General features: G+C 39.5%; 1 protein-coding gene across 1 annotated transcript in view; it reads left to right on the forward strand.

Moving 5' to 3' along the window:
- The first annotated feature begins 216 nt into the window (after positions 1–216).
- The window catches only part of poln (polymerase (DNA directed) nu), a 54,219-nt gene continuing 34,393 nt past the window's right edge, over positions 217–20,042 (forward strand). The window contains exons 1-16 of the mRNA XM_017472570.3: positions 217–331; positions 1,992–2,079; positions 2,340–3,154; positions 5,032–5,159; positions 7,159–7,725; positions 8,502–8,674; positions 8,820–8,932; positions 10,624–10,772; positions 11,517–11,585; positions 11,675–11,735; positions 12,055–12,119; positions 12,683–12,766; positions 12,894–12,989; positions 13,946–14,002; positions 14,172–14,225; positions 15,882–15,947. Coding sequence (XP_017328059.1) covers positions 217–331; positions 1,992–2,079; positions 2,340–3,154; positions 5,032–5,159; positions 7,159–7,725; positions 8,502–8,674; positions 8,820–8,932; positions 10,624–10,772; positions 11,517–11,585; positions 11,675–11,735; positions 12,055–12,119; positions 12,683–12,766; positions 12,894–12,989; positions 13,946–14,002; positions 14,172–14,225; positions 15,882–15,947 — 2,700 coding nt within the window. The remainder of the gene's footprint in view (positions 332–1,991; positions 2,080–2,339; positions 3,155–5,031; positions 5,160–7,158; positions 7,726–8,501; positions 8,675–8,819; positions 8,933–10,623; positions 10,773–11,516; positions 11,586–11,674; positions 11,736–12,054; positions 12,120–12,682; positions 12,767–12,893; positions 12,990–13,945; positions 14,003–14,171; positions 14,226–15,881; positions 15,948–20,042) is intronic.

Raw genomic sequence — 20,042 nt, forward strand, 5'->3', positions numbered from 1 at the left:
TTTAAATCTGGCAATGTTTGTTATAAATTTGTCTATATAATAATAATAATAATAATAATAATAATGAAAAAAATAATAATGTGATAATAATGTGAAAATCTGATCGACTTCACTTCTTAAAGCATAAAGTCTGAAGGCCTACTGTGACTTCGCAGTGCTTTTGTCTCTGTGTTTGTTTAGGTCTGCTTAGTGAGGAAGGACAGAGGTGTAGGTGAGATGCAGTACCAGCCCTGTAGCATGGTGACTGCAGGCCCTCTGTCTGCAGAAGCCCAGAGGGTCCTGGCTGCACTGAGAGCTCAGTATGCTGGCAGAATAGACAGCAGACCATACAGTGAGTCAGGTTTAGAGAGGAATCGTTCCATGAATGGTTATTCTGTATAATCAGTATTCGAGATGACACCAGTCCAATATCCTGTATCATATTAGCTAATGGCAGAAATAATTGTGGGTTGGGTATATAGGAGAAAACGTATCGGATCCTATAACCAATGGCAAAGATCGAAATTGTTTGTATGTGAAAGGAAAGAAATGTTATTTTTGGACTGGAAATTTTTGTGTATTAACGCTTGTGCATCCTTATGTCTTTTTCATTTTTGTTTTGTTTGAGTGAATGCAGACAGCATAAATTTAGCAAAAGGTGTATATATTTATTGGAATTTTTTATAGTTCACCCTCATTTCTTTCATAAATCTGTTTTAAACTAGATACACAAAATAGTTACACTCAGGACCTTGAGGATATAAATGGCCCCATTCAAACTGCAATATTTAATCCCTGTGACGTTTAAGCATAAAATCATGCATTCTGTGTTAAAAGACTTTTATTTTGTTGACAAGGTTTCAAAACATTGAAAAACATTTTAAAATTGGGAAATGTGTCGTATTTTCTCAGGTTTAGCCTGTGGGGTAAATACATGTTTTTCCTTTTTTCTGGTTCTGCTGTATTATTGAGCGCTGCAGACCAACCGAATAAATGATGCCGCTATAACTGTGTGCATGTGTGTTTGTATGAGTGTACTGAAAATTTCATGTGTGTGTGAACAGTTTGAAAGAAAGAAATGATATTGTACTGGAAACCACAAATCTCACTCCATGTATACAAGAAAGAAGTTTGCTGAGCTTTGAAGATTTTTGCATTATGTAAAGAAACTGGTATTTAAAGGGTTAAAATTCTGAAAAGGAATGAATGTTTGGTAATTATGATCAGTGATCAATTAAGTCAGTGAATGTGGAAAAAAAATATATTAATATGTAATATTTCTATGACAGTTATTTTTGACATGGACATTTTTGTCCTTTATGGACCTGAGTGGTAGGTAGGTATGTATGTATGTATTTATTTATTTATTTTTAATCTGACTGCATAAAAAATATGAATGCATCAAATTTCATGCAATCAAAGAAAATAATTCTTAGCATTTAGTATATGGAAAATAATTACTATTTTTCTTTTTTTTCATAAAACCAACAAAAAAAACATCTGGGTCATTATATAAACAAACCAGCATTTAAAGGGTTCAATTCTGAAAATGAATGAATGTTTGGTAATTATGACCAGAACTGATGCTGGTATTTAAAAAAAATGACATCAGAGAAAGTGGAAAAAATATTAATATATAATATTTTTATGACGGTTGTTAGTCATGGACATTTTTGTCCTCTATGGACCTGTGTGTAACTTTTTTTAGTTGATGCACAAAGGTTAAATAACACTCAGTTTTGTGACAGCTGAATAGTGAGCTCATGATATAATGCACCAGTCAATAAAATATCTAAAATTACCCATACACTTATTGATGATGTGTTTCTCACTAACAAAAAAATTCAAAGCTGTCCTATACAACATAAGGTAAGGATGTCTACTGGATATTTGGCTTCCAACTAATGGGTTTGGAAATATCCCCAAAGTCTAGAGGACTGTGTTTTAATGTTAAAATATTATGAGTTCTTGATGTTCTGTGAAATAACTATTGTATTTTATTGCTTGTTCAGTAGCGGACTCCTTTGGCAGAGCCCCCAGGCTGTCCCAGATTCATGACGCCTTCAACAAACCTCCAGAACCACACACACAGTCTAAAATGTGAGTTCTTGAACGAGGTAATTTAATTAAAAAGTCAGTTGTGATATTTCAAGACTATGCAATGTTGTTATTTTCAGATACTTTGTAATAAAGTTAAAAGACAGCCGCAGCTCTGCTTTTGTGTCCTTGCCATAGGCCTTATGTGAGCTCCAGCTATCATAGCAAAAGATTAGTATATCTTCCTCAGCATGATCTTGTCATTAATGATTCTTTATATGGTGGCAAAAATGATGATTCATCATCTGTCTTACTCACTCCAGACTTTACAAGGAGAAAGAGAGGCAATTATTCAAACACTCCCTAGAGATGGAGCTCCCCAGTCAGCCTGACCTACGGCAGTTAGGTGATGGAAATAACACATTTAATCAATGGGGAGCAGATAAACGAGGTGATCGGAGGCCAAGAGATTATGGAGATGATGGCAGTCTGTCAGGGTTTAACACTGGGAATAATATCCCATGTCCCAGCAGAAGCCCTCCAGAGCCAGATCCACAGGGAGAAGAGCTTTTCCCCAGGAACAGCTTTGTTAACAGGAGAACCCCACATGCTGTCATGGGATTACCAGAGACACATAGTGAGGTCTCCAGTAGGAAGGAAAGAATCCAGCTACTGGCTTCTAGTGAAGAGGATTGTAAAGCAGAGGTAATAACTCGCACCCCTCCTGTGAAGAGACAGCGGTTTGGTAATCGGCAAATACCCATGATCACCTGTTCAAAACAGTTTGAGGAAGATGATTCTAGGCAGAAAAGTGAAGTTGGGAAAACAAATGAAAACCCTGATCAGATGCCGTTTTGGAGCTTTGAAGAGAAAGAAGCAGAAGAATACTCAAGATCACTGGAGTGCCAGAGTTATTTAAAAGACAATCCAACATCCAGGAGAGAATGTCAGACAATTGGTCTTGCCTTAGCTGATTCTTGTCACGACTCGGCTACGAATAAAATACTAACGAATGCAAGCCATCTGCGAGTTCATCACAATTTGGTTTCACTCAGAACCAGTGACTTTGACCAGTACACAGTGGACAAAGAAGCATCAGTGACGGAGATAGAACCAGCCAAAGTGGAACACAATGCTGGTAAGTGGAATAATACTTATAGTGTCCAGTAGGAGGAGCTCAAACACTTTGTCTCCATCAGATCCTCACTCCCAGTGACAGAGTAATGGCACTACAATTAAACAGTCCCAGCACTGTTCCCTCTCAACTATTTCTAAAGATCAGAATCATAATACTGATCATCTTTATTTCTATAGCACCTTTTGATACATAAAAGTCAGCTCCAAGCACTTCATGAGGATAAGTGTATTGCATTGCATGCTCTAAAGAGGTTCTTGCTAAAGTGAACTGATGTCTGTGTTCCTGGCATCTAGGTTTTGTTTTTTCTTTCTTTTAATCGGTGAGCTGGGAGACACAGGCTGCACCATTGACTGGCTCCAGATTACTGCTCAGACAAATGCCTCCAAATTGTTCCTGTAAAAATTTATAACCACTTGTATAGGTTTAAGCCTCTGACTCTCAAGCTTAGGCCAATTTTAACTCATTCGATCAGTGCCCTCTGCAGCTCAGGTGTGCTTCTGTGCTTATAAAGATTTTTATAGTGGGTTTTTCCCATACTGAAGCTCAATGTCGCAGGCACGCTCATGCATTCGGTGGGTTAGACAAAATGGTGCTGGGCAACACAATCGCAAATGATTCAAAATTGAATCCTAGAAACAACTGTCTGTATATGTAAAATGATACACTACATGGAAACCTGACCATCACACCTATATCTGCGTTTTGAACATCCTGTTCCAGATGTAGTCTCCCCCCCCCCCCCCCCCCCCCCTTGCTGTTAGAATAACCTCCACTGTTCTGGGAAGGCTATCCACTAGATTTTGGAGTGTGGCTGTGGGGATTTTCCCGTTCAGTCACAAGAGCATTAGTGAGATCTGACACTGATGTCGGACGAGGAGCCCTGGAGCACAGTCTGCGTTCCAATTCATCCCCAGAGTGTTCAGTGGGCTTGAGTAGCTCAGGCCACACGGGTTCTTCCACTCCATATATTCCACTTAAACTCCAAATAATGCAAAGGGGCATTGTAATGCTGGAACAGGTTTCCACATCTTAGTTCCAGTGAAGGGTAACGTTAATGCTACAACATACGAAGTCATCCTGTACAATCGTGTGCGTTAAACTTTGTGGCAACAGTTTGGGGAAAGACCCGCATATAGTTGTGATGGTCAGGTGTCTACAAACTTTTGACTATATAGTGTACCTTGCCTGCTTAATTTCAGACTCTCATAAGTAAGACTCCGAGCAAGGGCAGAACGAAACTCTCAGTTTCGCGAATATGACCTAGTTAGCAATCCTACATGATCTGTATTTATATTAAACTCAGTTTAAAATTAAATTTCATACATGTTCAATTTAATGTAATACAGTACTAATGATTTAGCAAAATGAGAGAACAGGTAACCAGCGTAATCATGTCTTGAATGACCTAAAAGACTGAATACTATTAGCTTTTCTCACCATTAACTAATGTCACGTTGAGCCAGCCAAGCTACAGTAATAGTTACTCTGCTAAACTATGATTACGGCTCTTGAGAGGCTCATATCATTGAGAGACTGTTGGCTCGAAACCCAGCAATGCCACAGCTGTACATGGCCGGAGGTGCAAAAGAACAAAATTGTCCCTGCTCTTTGAGTGGGTAGGATGCCATTCCTTTCTCCCCTGTCAGTCAGAGTAATACTACCTAATAGTGAGCTCACTTATATGAAAACGGGCACTTAGCACTTTCAAGTTTCCAAGTGCATATTCAGCTACCCTGTAAGGTCTGTCACAGGTCACCATGCACACACATTCACACACTCGTTCGCATTTATGAGCAATTTTCTCCGGGCTACTTTTTTGTGTAATAGGTGTGTTGTGTGTATCTGTGCATTGACTCACAAGCTTGTATCTTCTGCAGACCTGTACATGCATCAGTCCGACATGAAAAACGATCAGATGGAGACCGAGAGGCTTAGCATTGAGCCAGAGCACAGTGCAGCTCCTAAAGTCACAGAAACGCATCCTGATCAGCAGATCTTCTCACAGGTATATCAACAGAATGGGAGTACATCAACAGAACCTTGTACGACAATCAACCTTGCAGACAATGATGTGTTTACATATGAAATCAGTTGAATATAAAACGTTTATGCATTTGTTTGGCTTTGCTTATATGAAGGTCAGCTGTGCCTTGGATTTGCTAACAACTCGGCATCAATCTCGACACTTACATTTAGACATACTAACAAATGCTTTGAATTGTATTGCTATAAATTTCACCTCTGGGATTTACCCTGAATCTTATTTATAACGTTTACACCTCTTTGAACAGGAGCAGCTGGCTCATTTGATCTTCCTGACCTCTCTAAACTGCTCTGTAACACCGCTAGAATTTGCTGACGACGACATCAGGATGTCTGTTTGTGTGCTTTAGAGTTATTCACACACGCTGCGCAGGGAGTAGTGCTACATCCAGGAGCAGTTAAAGTTATTGACTTTTTGCATTCTTTTCATGCTGAGCTGAACGCACTGCAGTACATTATAGGCGTGAATATATCGTGCTGACTGGATGGATACATATTCATAACCAATTTTGCGTCAGTATATAGATAAGACATGAAAACTCTACCCTTAGTTCTGCATTAGAGAATTTCTCGATGCTGGGGAACAAGTGCTAATAACAACCAGTCTTATTCAGTTGATATTAGTTTATTAGACCTCCATATGGATCCAAAAAGCACATAAGACACGCTTGCTATTCATCACCGATGGCTGTCTGTAAAGAAAAGGATCTCTAATGCTTTGTATAGGATATGCATGTATGGGGTATTACCTCAAGGTGAAACTGAACCTGATGAATAATGGAACAAGTGTTTAAATTATGTCAAGAAGCAGAATGCTTACATTACTGACTAAAATTGAATTGACTGTTAATGGGTCAGTGACAAAATTGTTGGTTTTGCATGTTATTAAATACTTTCATTTTCGGCAAAACCTTCAAGTTAATACGCTGGTCATGTAACATGGTATAACCATCGGTAAACAATTTTTCAGGCACTCACCAAAATAAGTAAAACATGAAGGAAAAAAAATAAAAAATTCTATAAGTATATTACATTGATTGCTCAGTAATTAATAAATGAAGTTTATTAACCGGAAACTATGAGCAAGGCACAGGTCAGACCGGACACAAGTGAAATCCACCTAAATTAAAGGGTTGTTTATTGGGAGAAAAAAATTTCATTTGCTTTTCATAGCTGTTTCTTTTGCACCGGTTTCATCTAGAAGAACCTGAAGAAGCTGTGTGGGTGTGTTTAAAAAAAAAAAAAAAACTAATTACCTTCAACTAAAATTATACCCAAAAAGTTAATAATTTTTTTTTAAACAATATACCAAAAACTGAAATTAAGGTTGAAATTAATCACGACCAAAAAATCTTTCAAAATGATTTTATTTTGGAAATTTCATGTGGGTGAAAATTTAATTTATAAAAAAGATCTATGGGTTTAATAAATAGCCGAACTGTTACTGCACACATTTAAATAATCACCCTTATATTTGAGTAAATAAATCTATGCTGAAGTGACAGTGAAAATTATTTTATAGTTCAACTTTAAGAACCTCTCTTTTAAGACTTAATAATTCAATAAAGTTGGATCATAAGTATTGTTTTTAGCAATAGATTTTAATTAATTAGCTAAAAAAAAAGAGTGAAATCTGAAATTACTGCAAATTCCTAGTTAGCCACGTTGATTTATAATTCGGACACCATGTGCAATTTGCCCCTGATCTTGTAGCGACGATAAAGTGTAGCTTTTTAGAAGATAAAGAGAACGTGCTAAGCAGCTATGCTTTTAGTATACAGTACAGATTTTACACTAAAGTCACGCCGATGACCGATTTATTTATTTTTTCAAACAAATTTTCAATGTTTAATTCCTCACTTATAAATTTTGTTAATCGTTTTTAATTCAATTCAGTACAATTACGTTCTCATTTACTCATTTGTTTATTCACTCGCTCATTTCTTGCCATTCATTCATAGGTAGGTCGTACGAGTTCTGGAGTAGCGTGTGTGCAGAACGTGACCCTTCCAGCCAAGCGGTCTGGAAAATGGGAGCCTCGTCAATCATCACAAGGGACTCCTGAAATCGAATCGTGCTCTAATCGAAACTCTAGTGTCAGTGGAGACGCTAAAGTGCAGCTTATTCACCAGGCACAGCAGAGCAGAGGGAGAAGTCAGTTCCTACACCCACTGAAAAGTATTCAGAATCAGGAAGAGATGCCAGTACAGACAATGACCCCTTTGAGAGAATGTACGAAGCATGAATCAAATGTAGAAATTATCCCCGACATCCCTAAAGCTGCCAGACAGAGGCGCTCTGCTTCAGAGGTGAATGAGCAGATATACCCGGACACAGACAGGGATGGGGACAAGACCAAAGAGACTACCAAATGTACTCTAGCCCTAACCTCTGACCCCCGAGTGTGTGACGCCAGCCGTCTCTCACAGGAAGAGAGGATGTGTGTGTTGGAGGAGGCTGCGAGTGCAAGGGTGCTGGTGGTTACGATGGTATATCAGGATGGAACCACACAGCTGGACCCTGAACAGGTGGGCTGAGAAACAGACAGACAGTTACACCAGTCTTACTCTGGACAAGGCCTGACTGGTGCTATTTTACTGCGTACAGCCTTTTAACATCGGCTCTTCAAACATTTTGTGTTTTCTTCTTTAAAAATGCTATTTTTAGGCTTTGTCGAATGACTTTCCCAGCAAAGCGCTCTGGATGTTCAATGTCACTGATCATTCTACTAATTTTACAAGTCAAGTCAAGACATAAAACATGTTTTGCCAGACACTGAATGAATGTGTCACTACAGTACACTACAGTACAGAGTGCATTATAAGTTTCACACCAAACTCTTTAAAAATACTCCCAAATGAAGTACACATCATCTAATTATAAAAATGAACTGTTTAAGCCGAGTTTAAAAGTGAATCTCAAATAGCGCTTCATTGGGCATGTAGTACACTGTGTAGCTTCCACAATGGCATTGTGTTATACCCTACATACTGAGAGAATATATATATATATATATATATATATATATATATGATGAATAGGATTTGGCCTAACTGTGTGCTGAAGCATTCTCATAATTTGATTTGTTTAATAAAGTACACCGTTTTCATTTGCATTTGTTTGTGTGATAGAAATGCACACTGCTAATGTTACTTTCAGCTGTGACGGTATATAATTATAGGCTCATTAACACACCAATGCAATCATATAATCAAGTCATAAATATTGAAAGCAATCCACGGTGGAATTCATTTTTAATAATTGATCAATTGTACTGTGGTGTGTATTGAACTTTATCATGCAGAAATGCCCCCCCTGTGCTGTGTGTGGAGTTTTGGTTCTGCTGAAGAAGAGTCTCGATTCACTTGTTCTGGAGGAGACTGGAGCAGCTGCGGAGAGGGTGCTGTTTCTGAGACTGGAACAGAGACCTGCCTGGGCTCAGAACGGCCCACAACACAGTCAGGATCTATTCAGCAGGTGTGTGTGAGTGAGTGAGTGAGTGAGTGAGGAAAGATAGGACTCCCACAGCTGTACTAGAGGGGAGTCCATGGAACTTATTAAAGCTTTTTTTTCTTTCTTTTTTTTTTTTTTTACAGATTGTTCTTGTTTGTGTTTGTTATAGAGAGATACTGGTGAAGATGGTGTGTGGAACCCAAACTTTTGTGTGTTATAAATCTAAAGACCTCCTCCGAACAGTACTCGGGCATTTCAGCAAGAATCTGAGCTGGAAACAAGGCAAGACACTAACATCTGTTATACACACTGTACTGTTGTACCACTGGAGCTCCTTAGCCCCGGTGTAGTCTGTAGTGTAGATCAGTGGTCACCAACCCTGTTCCTGTGTTCCTGGATATCCTCCTTCCTGAAGACTTAAGCTCCTTAAGGCATGATTAGATGGTCAGGTAGACACTATTACTGTTGGAGCTAAAGTCTTCAGGGAGGTAGATCGCCAGGAACAGGGTTGGTGACCACTGCTGTAGATGGTACTAATACCATTCTGCTTCGTTTATTTTCTGTCATGTGCTGAATACCAGCCACTCTCGTGTATTCATCACTCGTCCAGACACTATTCGTGTAATCAGAAGTACGTGGAGATTAAATAATGACAAACCTGTGCAGATGTGTAGAGGTTTTCAGCCTTCAGTCTGTAATTGTATGTTACTATATGTAAGAATCTAGAGTAAAAAATAGTCATTTTTTTCAACTGTAAATATGATTGCTAGCTGTGAATAACTATTTGAGTATATATAGAGTGCATGCAAATAAAATAAAAAAAATTAAATGTTCACCAGAAAGCATCCTTTTGTCTCGCTGTAAAAAAACTAATTTTAAGTATAAGGACTTAAGAAAGGATTCATAGAAGAATACATGTAAGCTATTGTTAAAATTCACATGAAAGGTTTCCTCCTTTTATTGACATTACTTTACTCTAAAATCCTGTCAATATGCTCTTTTTCTTTAATCGCCTCATTTTTAAGCAAAAAATGCTCAGGCAGTTCCTGTTCCTGTCACAGAAGGCATGCCTCAAGGCTCAGTTCTTTGTCTCCTCCCCTTTATCATATTTATTCTCCTCCTCTGTCAGATAATTTGGCAGCATAGTCTTAGCTTCCACCGTGATGCAGATGACACTGAGATCTGTTCTGTGACTGAGATCCATCATACCTCTACCACCCACATCTATAACAGCATGTGTTCAAGATTGATGAAACATTATGGATGAACCACTCAATTGAAAGAGACAGTTTGCTGAAAGCTTTTCTGCAGCATCATAACATTCCCTTACTTCGAAGATAAATTAATTTGAAAGAGCCAGAAACCCTTGTTTATACTTTTATAATCTCATCTCTAGGCAACTGCAGTTCTCTCTTCATTTACATAGCCAGTAAACATCTAAATAGGCTGTAGCGTGTTTACAGTTTAACTGCCACGATCCTCACACACGTGGACGTTACATCTACGCTTGAAAAGTTACCGTACACTGCCTGGCTGTCTCTTCCTGTACTACCACTTACATTTGAGGCACTTTGTATCCACTTCATATCTCACTAACAAATTGTTTTAGCATACTGTTTAGTACTGTACCTTTCTTCCCAGTTTTTTTGAGTTTGAGCATTAGGAAGGTGCTATATAAATTTTAAAAAATCATTTTTTTTTCACTTTATACACCTGCTAAATGTATAATACAGTTTAATAAAGCTACGTCATGTAAAGTGAACCTCAGGTTGTTTGCTAATGGTTAAAGGGTAGAATACACTGCATCATAACTGAATTTTCCTCGGATTATTATTATTATTATTTGTGGAACGTCAAAGATACTGTGACGTACTGTGTTGCAAATACACTATGAACAGTCTTTACCTTTAGTGCATCTAGATACTATGAGTGGCTATTGAAGACTGGCCGGTCTGTGTGTTTTTTTCCGTCAGTGGCCGGTTGTCAGGTGTTGGATCCTCAGATTGCTGCCTGGTTACTAGATCCTGCTGATTCTGCTTCCTGCTTTCAGGACCTTTTGAACAAATACTGTACTCGGCCCACCACACACACCCCTGCACTGGCCGAGCTCGGACACAAGAAGGTCAGAACACACACAAATGTCACTGTAGCACGACGCACACTTCAACCCGTACAGCAAGAACACACGCATACAGTATACAAACGCACACAGAGGCACTTTTCCATATTGTGCACTGAGATCTTGGATGAGTTAGGACTTCGAATCCAGGTGAAAACCATACTTTCCTGGCACTTAATTAAATGAATCAAAAAGCACAAAACATCCGAAGGGCATGTGGAAAGGTACGGATCTGAAACGTGCTCGACTCGGTAAGTCAGTAATATGGCAATGAATCATTTTAAACCTCTGGTAAATGCATAGACATTCTAGAAATCAATCGATTGAGAAATCCAAGCCAGCACTAAATAAATCAGGGCTCCAGACTAATCTTTTTGAAGAAGAGTCCCAGAATCCTCCCGAAACTTTGTGTCAACCGTCCCATAACCAAACCAGCTGCTTTGGGATTATCCTGTGTAAATATTTCATATAATTATGACTAAATAACCATGGGCACTGTTAAGAACTTCGCAATTATACAGACAGCAATAAGAACACTGTGTTATTGAAAAATGTATTTTCCGAACATACAACACAATTATACTATAAGGGGAAAAAAATAGGCTGCAGATTTCTTTAATATGCTACAGTACAAGCAATCCCCATTCAAGTAATATTAATTCAAGTAATAGTTTTAAAATGTGTGGGTTTATTTATTTATTATTTAAATCACTTAACCCTCTTCCCTCTCATCCAAATTTGTTTCAGGTAACCCAAGTGATCTCCAGCCTGACTCACTTACACAGGGTAATGGTGGAGCTTCGGAATAAGCTGGAGGTACGTTCCTTTGACCCAAAATATAACCTTTATTGAATTTTTTTTTAACGTGCACAGACAGTTTTACAGTTGCCATTCTCCATCTGTAGACACAGGGTCTGTGGACTCTCTACTTCTGCATGGAGCAGAAGATGATTCCAGTTTTAGCAGGTATACCGTTAAAGGACTGGAAATGTAAAAATCTATCTTGTATATATAATATATGTGCCAAAAGATACACTCTTACATGTGCTAAGAGATACACTTCAGTTCAGTTCTACTTTTAGATCTGGGCAAAGGGAACATTAGAGTGCATATGAGTAGTCGGGATTACAGTCTGATGTATTTATCTTCATTAATACGGTATCATGTAAGGTAGCCATTTATAATAGGAGATATACGGCACGTTTAATTCCTCTGAGTAGATGGTAACTCCAGTCTAGTTTACCTAAGTGCTTTATCTATCTATATATACATCTATTTCTCTCAGCAATGGAGAGCCACAGGATCCATGTGGACAGAGATGCCTTAAAGAAGACCTCAGAGATGCTGGGGGTAATAAAGTCTGTGCGTGTGTGTTTATGTAAGAAAGTGTCTGTTTACACTGTAGTCTCTTAGTGATTAGATGAAAGTAATGTCAAACAAGAGTTCATATCTAGCGCATAGTGTACGCACGGAGAGGAAGAGAGGGCAGTTGTGATGAAGAAAGCTCTCAGAGGAACTCTCTGCCCCAGGGAGGAGTTACACTGTACAATAGATTTAATATTGATGCCAGAACCTGCTACTTCTGGCACTTGCCTGTTCACAAAGTACAGTGTGACCTGCCTCCCTCTTTCTGCCTCTAAAATTATCCACCTCCTTTTAACTCCATCAGACTTTCCCCCTCTCTCTTTCTCTCTCTGTCTTTCTCTCTCTCTCTCTCTTTCTTGCTCTCTTTCTCTCTCTCACTCCCACTCTCTTTCTTGTTCTCTCTCACATTCTCTCTCTCCTTCTCGCTCTCTCTCTCTCTCTATCTTGCTCTCTTTCTCTCTCTCACTCACACTCTCTTTCTTGCTCTCTCTCTCTCTCTCTCTCTCTCTCTCTCTCTCTCTATCTATCTATCTATCTATCTATCTCAGACTAAGATGAAGCAGTTGGAGCAGGAGGCTCACCAGACAGCTGGTCAGAAGTTCTTGGTGTCCAGCAGTTCTCAGCTTCGACTGGTCAGGGTCCACATTTCTATGAGAACGAGACAAGCAGTAGTCATATGTTCGTTGTATCTATAGAGAATGCTAGCTATGCAGAATGGCGACTTTGAATACACACAGTAATACTAGCTCCTGTTGTCAGGTTCTGTTCGAGAAGCTCCGCCTGCACGAACGCTGTGAGAACAAGAAGCTACCCAAAACCATGCTCAAACAGCAGCAGTCCACCTCAGAGGCTGTGGTACACACAAATGCAATCTACTTCAATACCACAGACACACACACTTCCTGTTACAACTGTGTTTGTTTCTCTGGGTGATGTCTACAATGTAATATTTGCATATCGTATATCATCTCACTGTATCATTACTGTTTGTGAGAGAGTTGTTCATTAGAAACCTGGATGGGTTGCACTACGCACACTGTCTAATACTTTTACATATCTCATATTTTGAGCATGAATTTCTTTATAAAACACCACAATCATGATATTCTCATGCAGTGAAGACTGGGACGCAACGCATAGCAAATGTTTGAGAGGCTGTTCCAAAGCACTATTTTTTGTGATAGCTGGAATTATGTGAAACATTCAGAGGATGTTCACATGAAGCTAAATATGGCAGCAGACCAAAATAAATAAGGTATTTTCCAGTGCAGAAGGCAAAATCTGCTCATAAAGAAAAATTCTATTATCTTGTCTCATCACGCAGAATAAATTTAGTCTGAATATGCGGATATTCTGCGCACAAAGGTATTTGGGCTGTAACAGTTTTTGTAATTATGGCTTTTGTGCTGTAACAGTGACCGCTTTAATTTAAAAGACTTGACTCAAACGAACATGTTTTTCAGACGTAACATGGTTTTTTATGCTCACAATTTTCAAGTGCCTTAAATGTGTGGTCCGATCCTAATCCTGTAATCCCAAAATATACTCTGCGTCTTCCTATAGGCTGAACTGCATGTTCATGTTTAGTTGCTGCTTGCTAAGGGCTTTTAGTTTCAGCTTCATGCTCAGGATGTGGTAGATGAGGCTATTCTTACCCTTGAAAGCCTGCTTTGTTTTTGTGACTTAAAGTCTTTAGGTGAACATACCTAACAAACTATATTAAACATAAAACATACTAAACAAACAACAAAAAACAAAAACCATATTTCACTGTATTTCTGTACGTTTATCTCTTTCTTCGACTCTTACAGCTCTTACAGCTCCAGGACCTGCACCCCCTTCCAAAAATCGTTCTGGAATACAGGCAGGTGTGTGTACCGTTGAAGGTGTGTGTTTGTATGGGCCTTCAGCCCTGTTTGAGTGCTTTTGTTTTCTGTGTGTACCTTAACCACCTCTAGTCTGTGTGTGTGTGTGTGTGTGTGTGTGTGTGTGTGTGTGTAACCTTTATTTAAAAATTTTTTATGTTTTCCTCCATAGGTGCACAAAATCAAGTCTACATTTCTGGATGGGATTCTGTCCTGTATGACAAAGGTGTGTGATCTTTTCAGTTGCATATTGATTGTTATTATTGGTAGCCTTCATGGGGGGGGGGGGACTCTCTTGTGCTGTCTTAGCACTAAAACGTCTTCAGTAAAGAACAGACATAACTCTCTTTAGTGACACTGTACTGACCGCACACAAAGCTTTCTTCTATCTTTAACAAGTTAATTTCACTTCTTATCTCTCTGTCTGATACAAATATACAGTAATGTTACTATTAAGTGTAATATTGACTCTGTTGCTTTTTGTTATTTTAGGTACTGTATTTTATTTATTATGTCTTAAGTGTTTTCCCCCCAAACATCTTGGAAAATCTCTGACATATATATAGACCTAGATTTCCATCCATGGAAAATCCCTGTTAAATCGATTAAATGTTCTGGAGGTATTATTGAGTTTTGTCCTGTGCTGTTGAGACACTAGATATTGCATATTGTAGTGTATTATCTGCATCTTCATCTAGTGTGACTGTAATCAGTAAGCTATGGATGAACTTTCTTGAACATTGGGCTGGCACTGATGTGGAATTGATTCCAATGATTCAGGACCTCAGTGGGTGTGCAGGTGTGTAGTTTTGACCAAGCAGGGGAGATAATGTGCTGCAGAGCCCTTTGACACCTGGAATGCCAAAACAAGAGATTCAAATTGGATTCTTACTGCAACAGGAAGCCAGTGAAAGAAAGACCATGAGATCAATTAGAGAGGTCATAAACCAGTTGCAGGAGCTGCAGGAGTCAAGGCGAGAATTATCTATGGCCAGTATTAGAAGTTGAGCCGACTCTGGAGTCAGAAACGGTTTTACTCTTCTAATATTTTGAGAAAGAAATCTACAGGATTTAGTGGTTGATCTGAAAAGTCTGTCATCTAAAATCACAGATTCACAGGTACAGCAGTCGGGGAGTTCTTCTCTGGTAGAATCATCAGGTTAATCTGATCAGGATTGAGTTTCAAATTATGGTCTTCATCCGTCGAGAGATGTCAGAAAGACATCTCAAAACAAAAGAGAGAGAAAATTGTGTGTTATCAGCATAGCAGTGATGAGAGAAGCCGTGAGACCTGATCACTGAGCTCGGCGATTTAGTGTAAAAGGAAAGCACTGGATACATCTGTAAAAAAAATAATAAAGGGAAGAAAAAAATGTAGAGTTTACCAAAATAAAATAAATGTGCATATAATAGCAAGTGTTGAATGCTGCATTGATAAACACACACACATTCACATTTTCACATATGCATACTTCTGATATCTGCATTCTGATGTGCATGATTCATTGTTTTCCTTTGAGGCATAATAAAATACGTCCCCCATACTGCATCATATTATTCTTTATTCAAGAGATCAGATTAATACTTCTGCACATATGTATTTTTAAATCTCAATATCAGTGTTGACAGATACTGATTGTTAACTCTATGCCAGAATATTCATTTTCATTTTGGTGCACACAGACACACACACACGAGCAACACCGCAGATGGCACTGTGTGGCAGCAGCCAGATTATTAAAACTATCTACATCAGTGTGCCCTATTAATCAAATGAGTCCTGTCTGGCACTAATGATATTTTCATTCTACTATTACAGTTTACAGTATTCAGTTTTCTCTCTCTTTTTCTCTGTCTGCCTTTCTCTCTTTTTGTTGATCAGACGTTCATCTCGTCCACGTGGAACCAGACGAGTACTGTCAGCGGTCGACTGTCTGCCAGACATCCAGTGAGTGTCTTCCATACCCCTTTCATTCAATTTCTCTTTCCTCATCCCTCATTCTTGACACCCTTTCCTGCTTAGCCTTCATTTCCTTTGGTTCCTCGTTCACCTTCACTATTCATCTTCTCCCTGTTCTGCTTCTCTCTGCCACCTGCTTTTCATTTAGCTTCGTGTCTTTATGTGAGGAACAAATGTCCCAATAATGACCCAAAACATGACGGTATGAACCTAGTTGTGTCACATCCCCTTAGACCTTTTCTGCATTGTCCTGTAGGTAGAAATAAAAGAGAAAAATCTGTCATATAGCCAAAAAACTGTGGACACCTGACCATCACAGCCATATGTAGGCCTTCTCCAAACTGTAGAGTTGTATAGAGTGTCTTTGTATGCTGTAACGTTACAGTTTCCCTTCACTGGATCTAAGACGTCCGAACCTGTTCCAGCATGGCAATACCCCTGTGCACAAAGCGAGCTCCATGAAGACACGGTTTGTCGAGGGTGTTGTGGAAGAACTCTCAAGAGCCCTGACTTCAACCCCGACTGAACACTTTTGGGATGAACTGCACCCCAGGCCTCCTCGCCCACCATCAGTGCCTCGTCTCACTAATGCACTTGTAGCTGAATGAACACCAATCCCCCACAGCCACGCCCCAATGTCTAGTGGAAAGCCTTCCCAGAGGAGTGGAGGTTATTATAACGGCAAAGGGGGCTGTTCAACAAGCACATACGGGTGTGATGGAATGGTGTCCACAAACTTTTGCCTATATAGTGTAGATAGATAGAGCTGAGGTTGTAGAAAAAAATATTGCTGTGAGGTAAGGATTAGGTTACAGTGTAGGCATAAGATTACAGACCTACATAAAGTCTATGGGACCAGCCTTTAGGCTTTAATGCTTTAGTCATGGTGTGGAAACAGAGAAATAGTTCTATTGAAATATTTATTAACCAGCACACACTTTGTGCAGAGGAGACAAAAGCCAGATGAAGTGCATGTGTGTGTGTGTGTGTGAGAGAGTGAGAGCAATAGTGAGTGAGAGAGAGAATGATGGAGAGAGAGAGATAATAGAACTGATGTACAGTACTGTGGTGTGTTTTATATGAACGTGCACTGGGTCATAGCATGTCCTTATTTATGAAGTGTGTATTGCAGCTGAATAATTGAGACCCTACAGGTATTTTAAGTACCGCAGCCTTTTCTTTATAGCACACACACACACATGCTTAATGTGTTTTGATATTGAGTGGCATCGATGTGGTGTGTATTAGTCAGGCTGAAGCCTGTGCTATATTGCTCAGTGTTTTTCTGCCTCTCATATCTGCACTTTTACAGCCTCTCCAGTCTCTCAGCTTTTTCAATGTAGAACTCCCTCTCTCTTTCAATGCACACATAAATTCAACGCTTGATTTATGGCCTCAATTTGTGCTCCAAAGCCTCTTGTGATCGTGGTCTACTGTAGTTTTCTCATTCTTTCCTTTTTACACTCCTGAACATCAGTGATGAAAATGTGACCCCCACACACACACACACACACACATAGCATTTTTAACCGACTTCCTATGCACCGCTCTAGAGTACACTGTATGTGTTATTTCCACTGACAACACTTTAGAGGTTTCCCTACAACCAAGAAAAGACCAGAAAAACTGTTCACTTGTATCATCGATAAATGTGTAGAAAATGTGCTATATATCTAAATAACCCACATTCAGAACTACAACTGTTCAGTCAAGCAGTGAAGGTGTGTTTCATCCAAACTTTACCATTTACTACGAATTCTCTCCTCTGACGAGGGAGTCATGAACGCCTTCTACAAAAATGTGTGCAGAGTGCAGTGTGTTTCTGATCTGATGTGGTCTCCCAGAGGGAGAGATTGTCAGGGTATGTATCCTCTCCTTTGTGTGTGTGTGTTTGTGTGTGTGTGTGTGTTTGAAGTGAGTGGATTGATAGCTCATCTCTCTGTCGTTGTACGATCAGGATTTGGCACTCTGAGACTGAATCTCCTCTCTCTTACTCTCTCTGTCTCTCTCTCTCTCTCTCTCTCTTTCTTTCTCGCTCTCTCTCTCTTTCTTGCTCTCTTTCTCTCACTATCTCTCTTTCTTTCTTGCTCTTTTTCTCTCTCACACACACACACTCTTTCTTTCCCTTTCTCACTATCTCTTTCTTTCTTTCTCTCACTCTCTTTCTTGCTCTCTCTGTCTCTCTCTCTCTGTCTCTCTCACACACACACACACACACACACACAGCAGGAGAGGCAGATATCCTCAAAAGGCTTTTTTAATCTGGCAAAGGAATCCATTTATTTGTGTTCCACTCTGCAGTGTGATGTTGATGTCTCTCTAATGTCCAGATTGTTTGTGCCACCTGCTGTGCATTTATCTTCATAATCATTCTGGATTGTAATCAATGCTACGCAACATTTTGTATAACACAAGAGATTTCTCTGTTGAATTACAAACTGTCCAATAACTGTCCTGGCTTTGTCGGAATTTGAAGGAAAAAAAAAGATCATACAGACTCTTGTAGTCGCTCTAGCCTTTCACTTCTATCATTTGTACTTACACCATAGTGGCCCTCATCAAAGTCGCTCAGATCCTTATTCTTGCCCATTTTTCCACTTCCAACAAATCAACTTCGAGAACTCATGGTTCACTTTCTGCCTAAGCAGTGGTTTACTGACTGGAAGGTCGTGAGTTCAAATCCCAGCACTGCTGAGCTGCCACTGCTGGGCCCTTGAGCAAGGCCCTTAACCCGCAGCTGCTCAGTTGTATAAATGAGATAAATGTAATTCACTCTGGATAAGAGTGTCTGCTAAATGACATAAATGTAAATGTAACACGATAATCAGTGTAACCACTTCACCTGTCAGTGGTTTAATGTTATGACTGATCGAAGTATTCTCCTGAAAATGGAATAGAGACGTGTATATGGTAAGGAATAAAACACTTAGAGGCATCCCACTACAAGAAAACAGTCAATAATGGGGTGGTGTTTATACCACAGTGCAGTTGAATGCTCAAATCTGATTGGTCAGAAGGTTTTTGAATAACAGCACAGGTAACATGAACGATAGGTTTATATCAATGCGCTCGCTCTAATATGTTTCAATAGTAACAGCTCATGCACAGGCACTTGTACGTTGGACGTGCTGCATAATCTAAGAATAATAATAAATGGATTTTAAAATATATTTAACAAATTAATTCTTATAAATGTTGAGGTGAAGTTCTTATTAGGACATTTAATTAACATTTATGGTAGGAGTGGTTAGTACGTTCGCCTCACACCTCCAGGGTCGGGGGTTCGATTCCCACCGCTGCCCTCTGTGTGTGGAGTTTGCATGTTCTCCCCGTGCTGCGGGGGTTTCCTCCGGGTACTCCGGTTTCCTCCCCCAGTCCAAAGACATGCATGGTTGGCTGATTGGCATGTCCAAAAAGTGTCCGTAGTGTATGAATGGGTGTGTGAGTGTGTATGTGATTGTGTCTTGTGATGGATTGGCACCCTGTCTAGGGTGTACCCCGCCTTGTGCCCCATGCCTCCTGGGATAGGCTCCAGGTTTCCCACGACACTGAAGGATAAGTGGTATAGAAGATGGATGAATAGATGGAAGGAGTCTTGGTTCTAAGCACTATCAGTCTCGGTTTTGCTTTACGTTTCATCTGTAAAATGACAGGTGTGTGTGTGTGAGAGAGAGAGAGAAACAGAAAGAGCGATCAAGCATGTGAAGCTTTAACATAAGTGAGAAGAGGACTTGTCTCTCAGACATTCCCACTCTGTTTCTATTTACTCACTCACTCACTTATTAACATGCTGATGCCATTTCTGTCTCCTCCTGCAATTATTGCTCATCTGCCTAGCATTAAATCTAACTGTAAACATTTAAAATCCACAATGTGTCGTTCATTAATAAATGAAACATTGTAATCATTGGCAAATCACTATGATATAAGTGGAATAACGCACTCCAGAGCATGCCGTTATACCAAAAATAATGCAAATATGCAAACACAAAGTGAAAATACTGCACTCCGCTGGCTCGTCAAGCTCCATCAGGAATTCAGAAACGGTTTGTAATAATGATAGTAATTAGATTTAAGTGGAGC

The sequence above is a fragment of the Ictalurus punctatus genome, chromosome 7 (genome assembly GCF_001660625.3).
Source record: "Ictalurus punctatus breed USDA103 chromosome 7, Coco_2.0, whole genome shotgun sequence".
NCBI classification, from domain to species: Eukaryota; Metazoa; Chordata; class Actinopteri; order Siluriformes; family Ictaluridae; genus Ictalurus; species Ictalurus punctatus.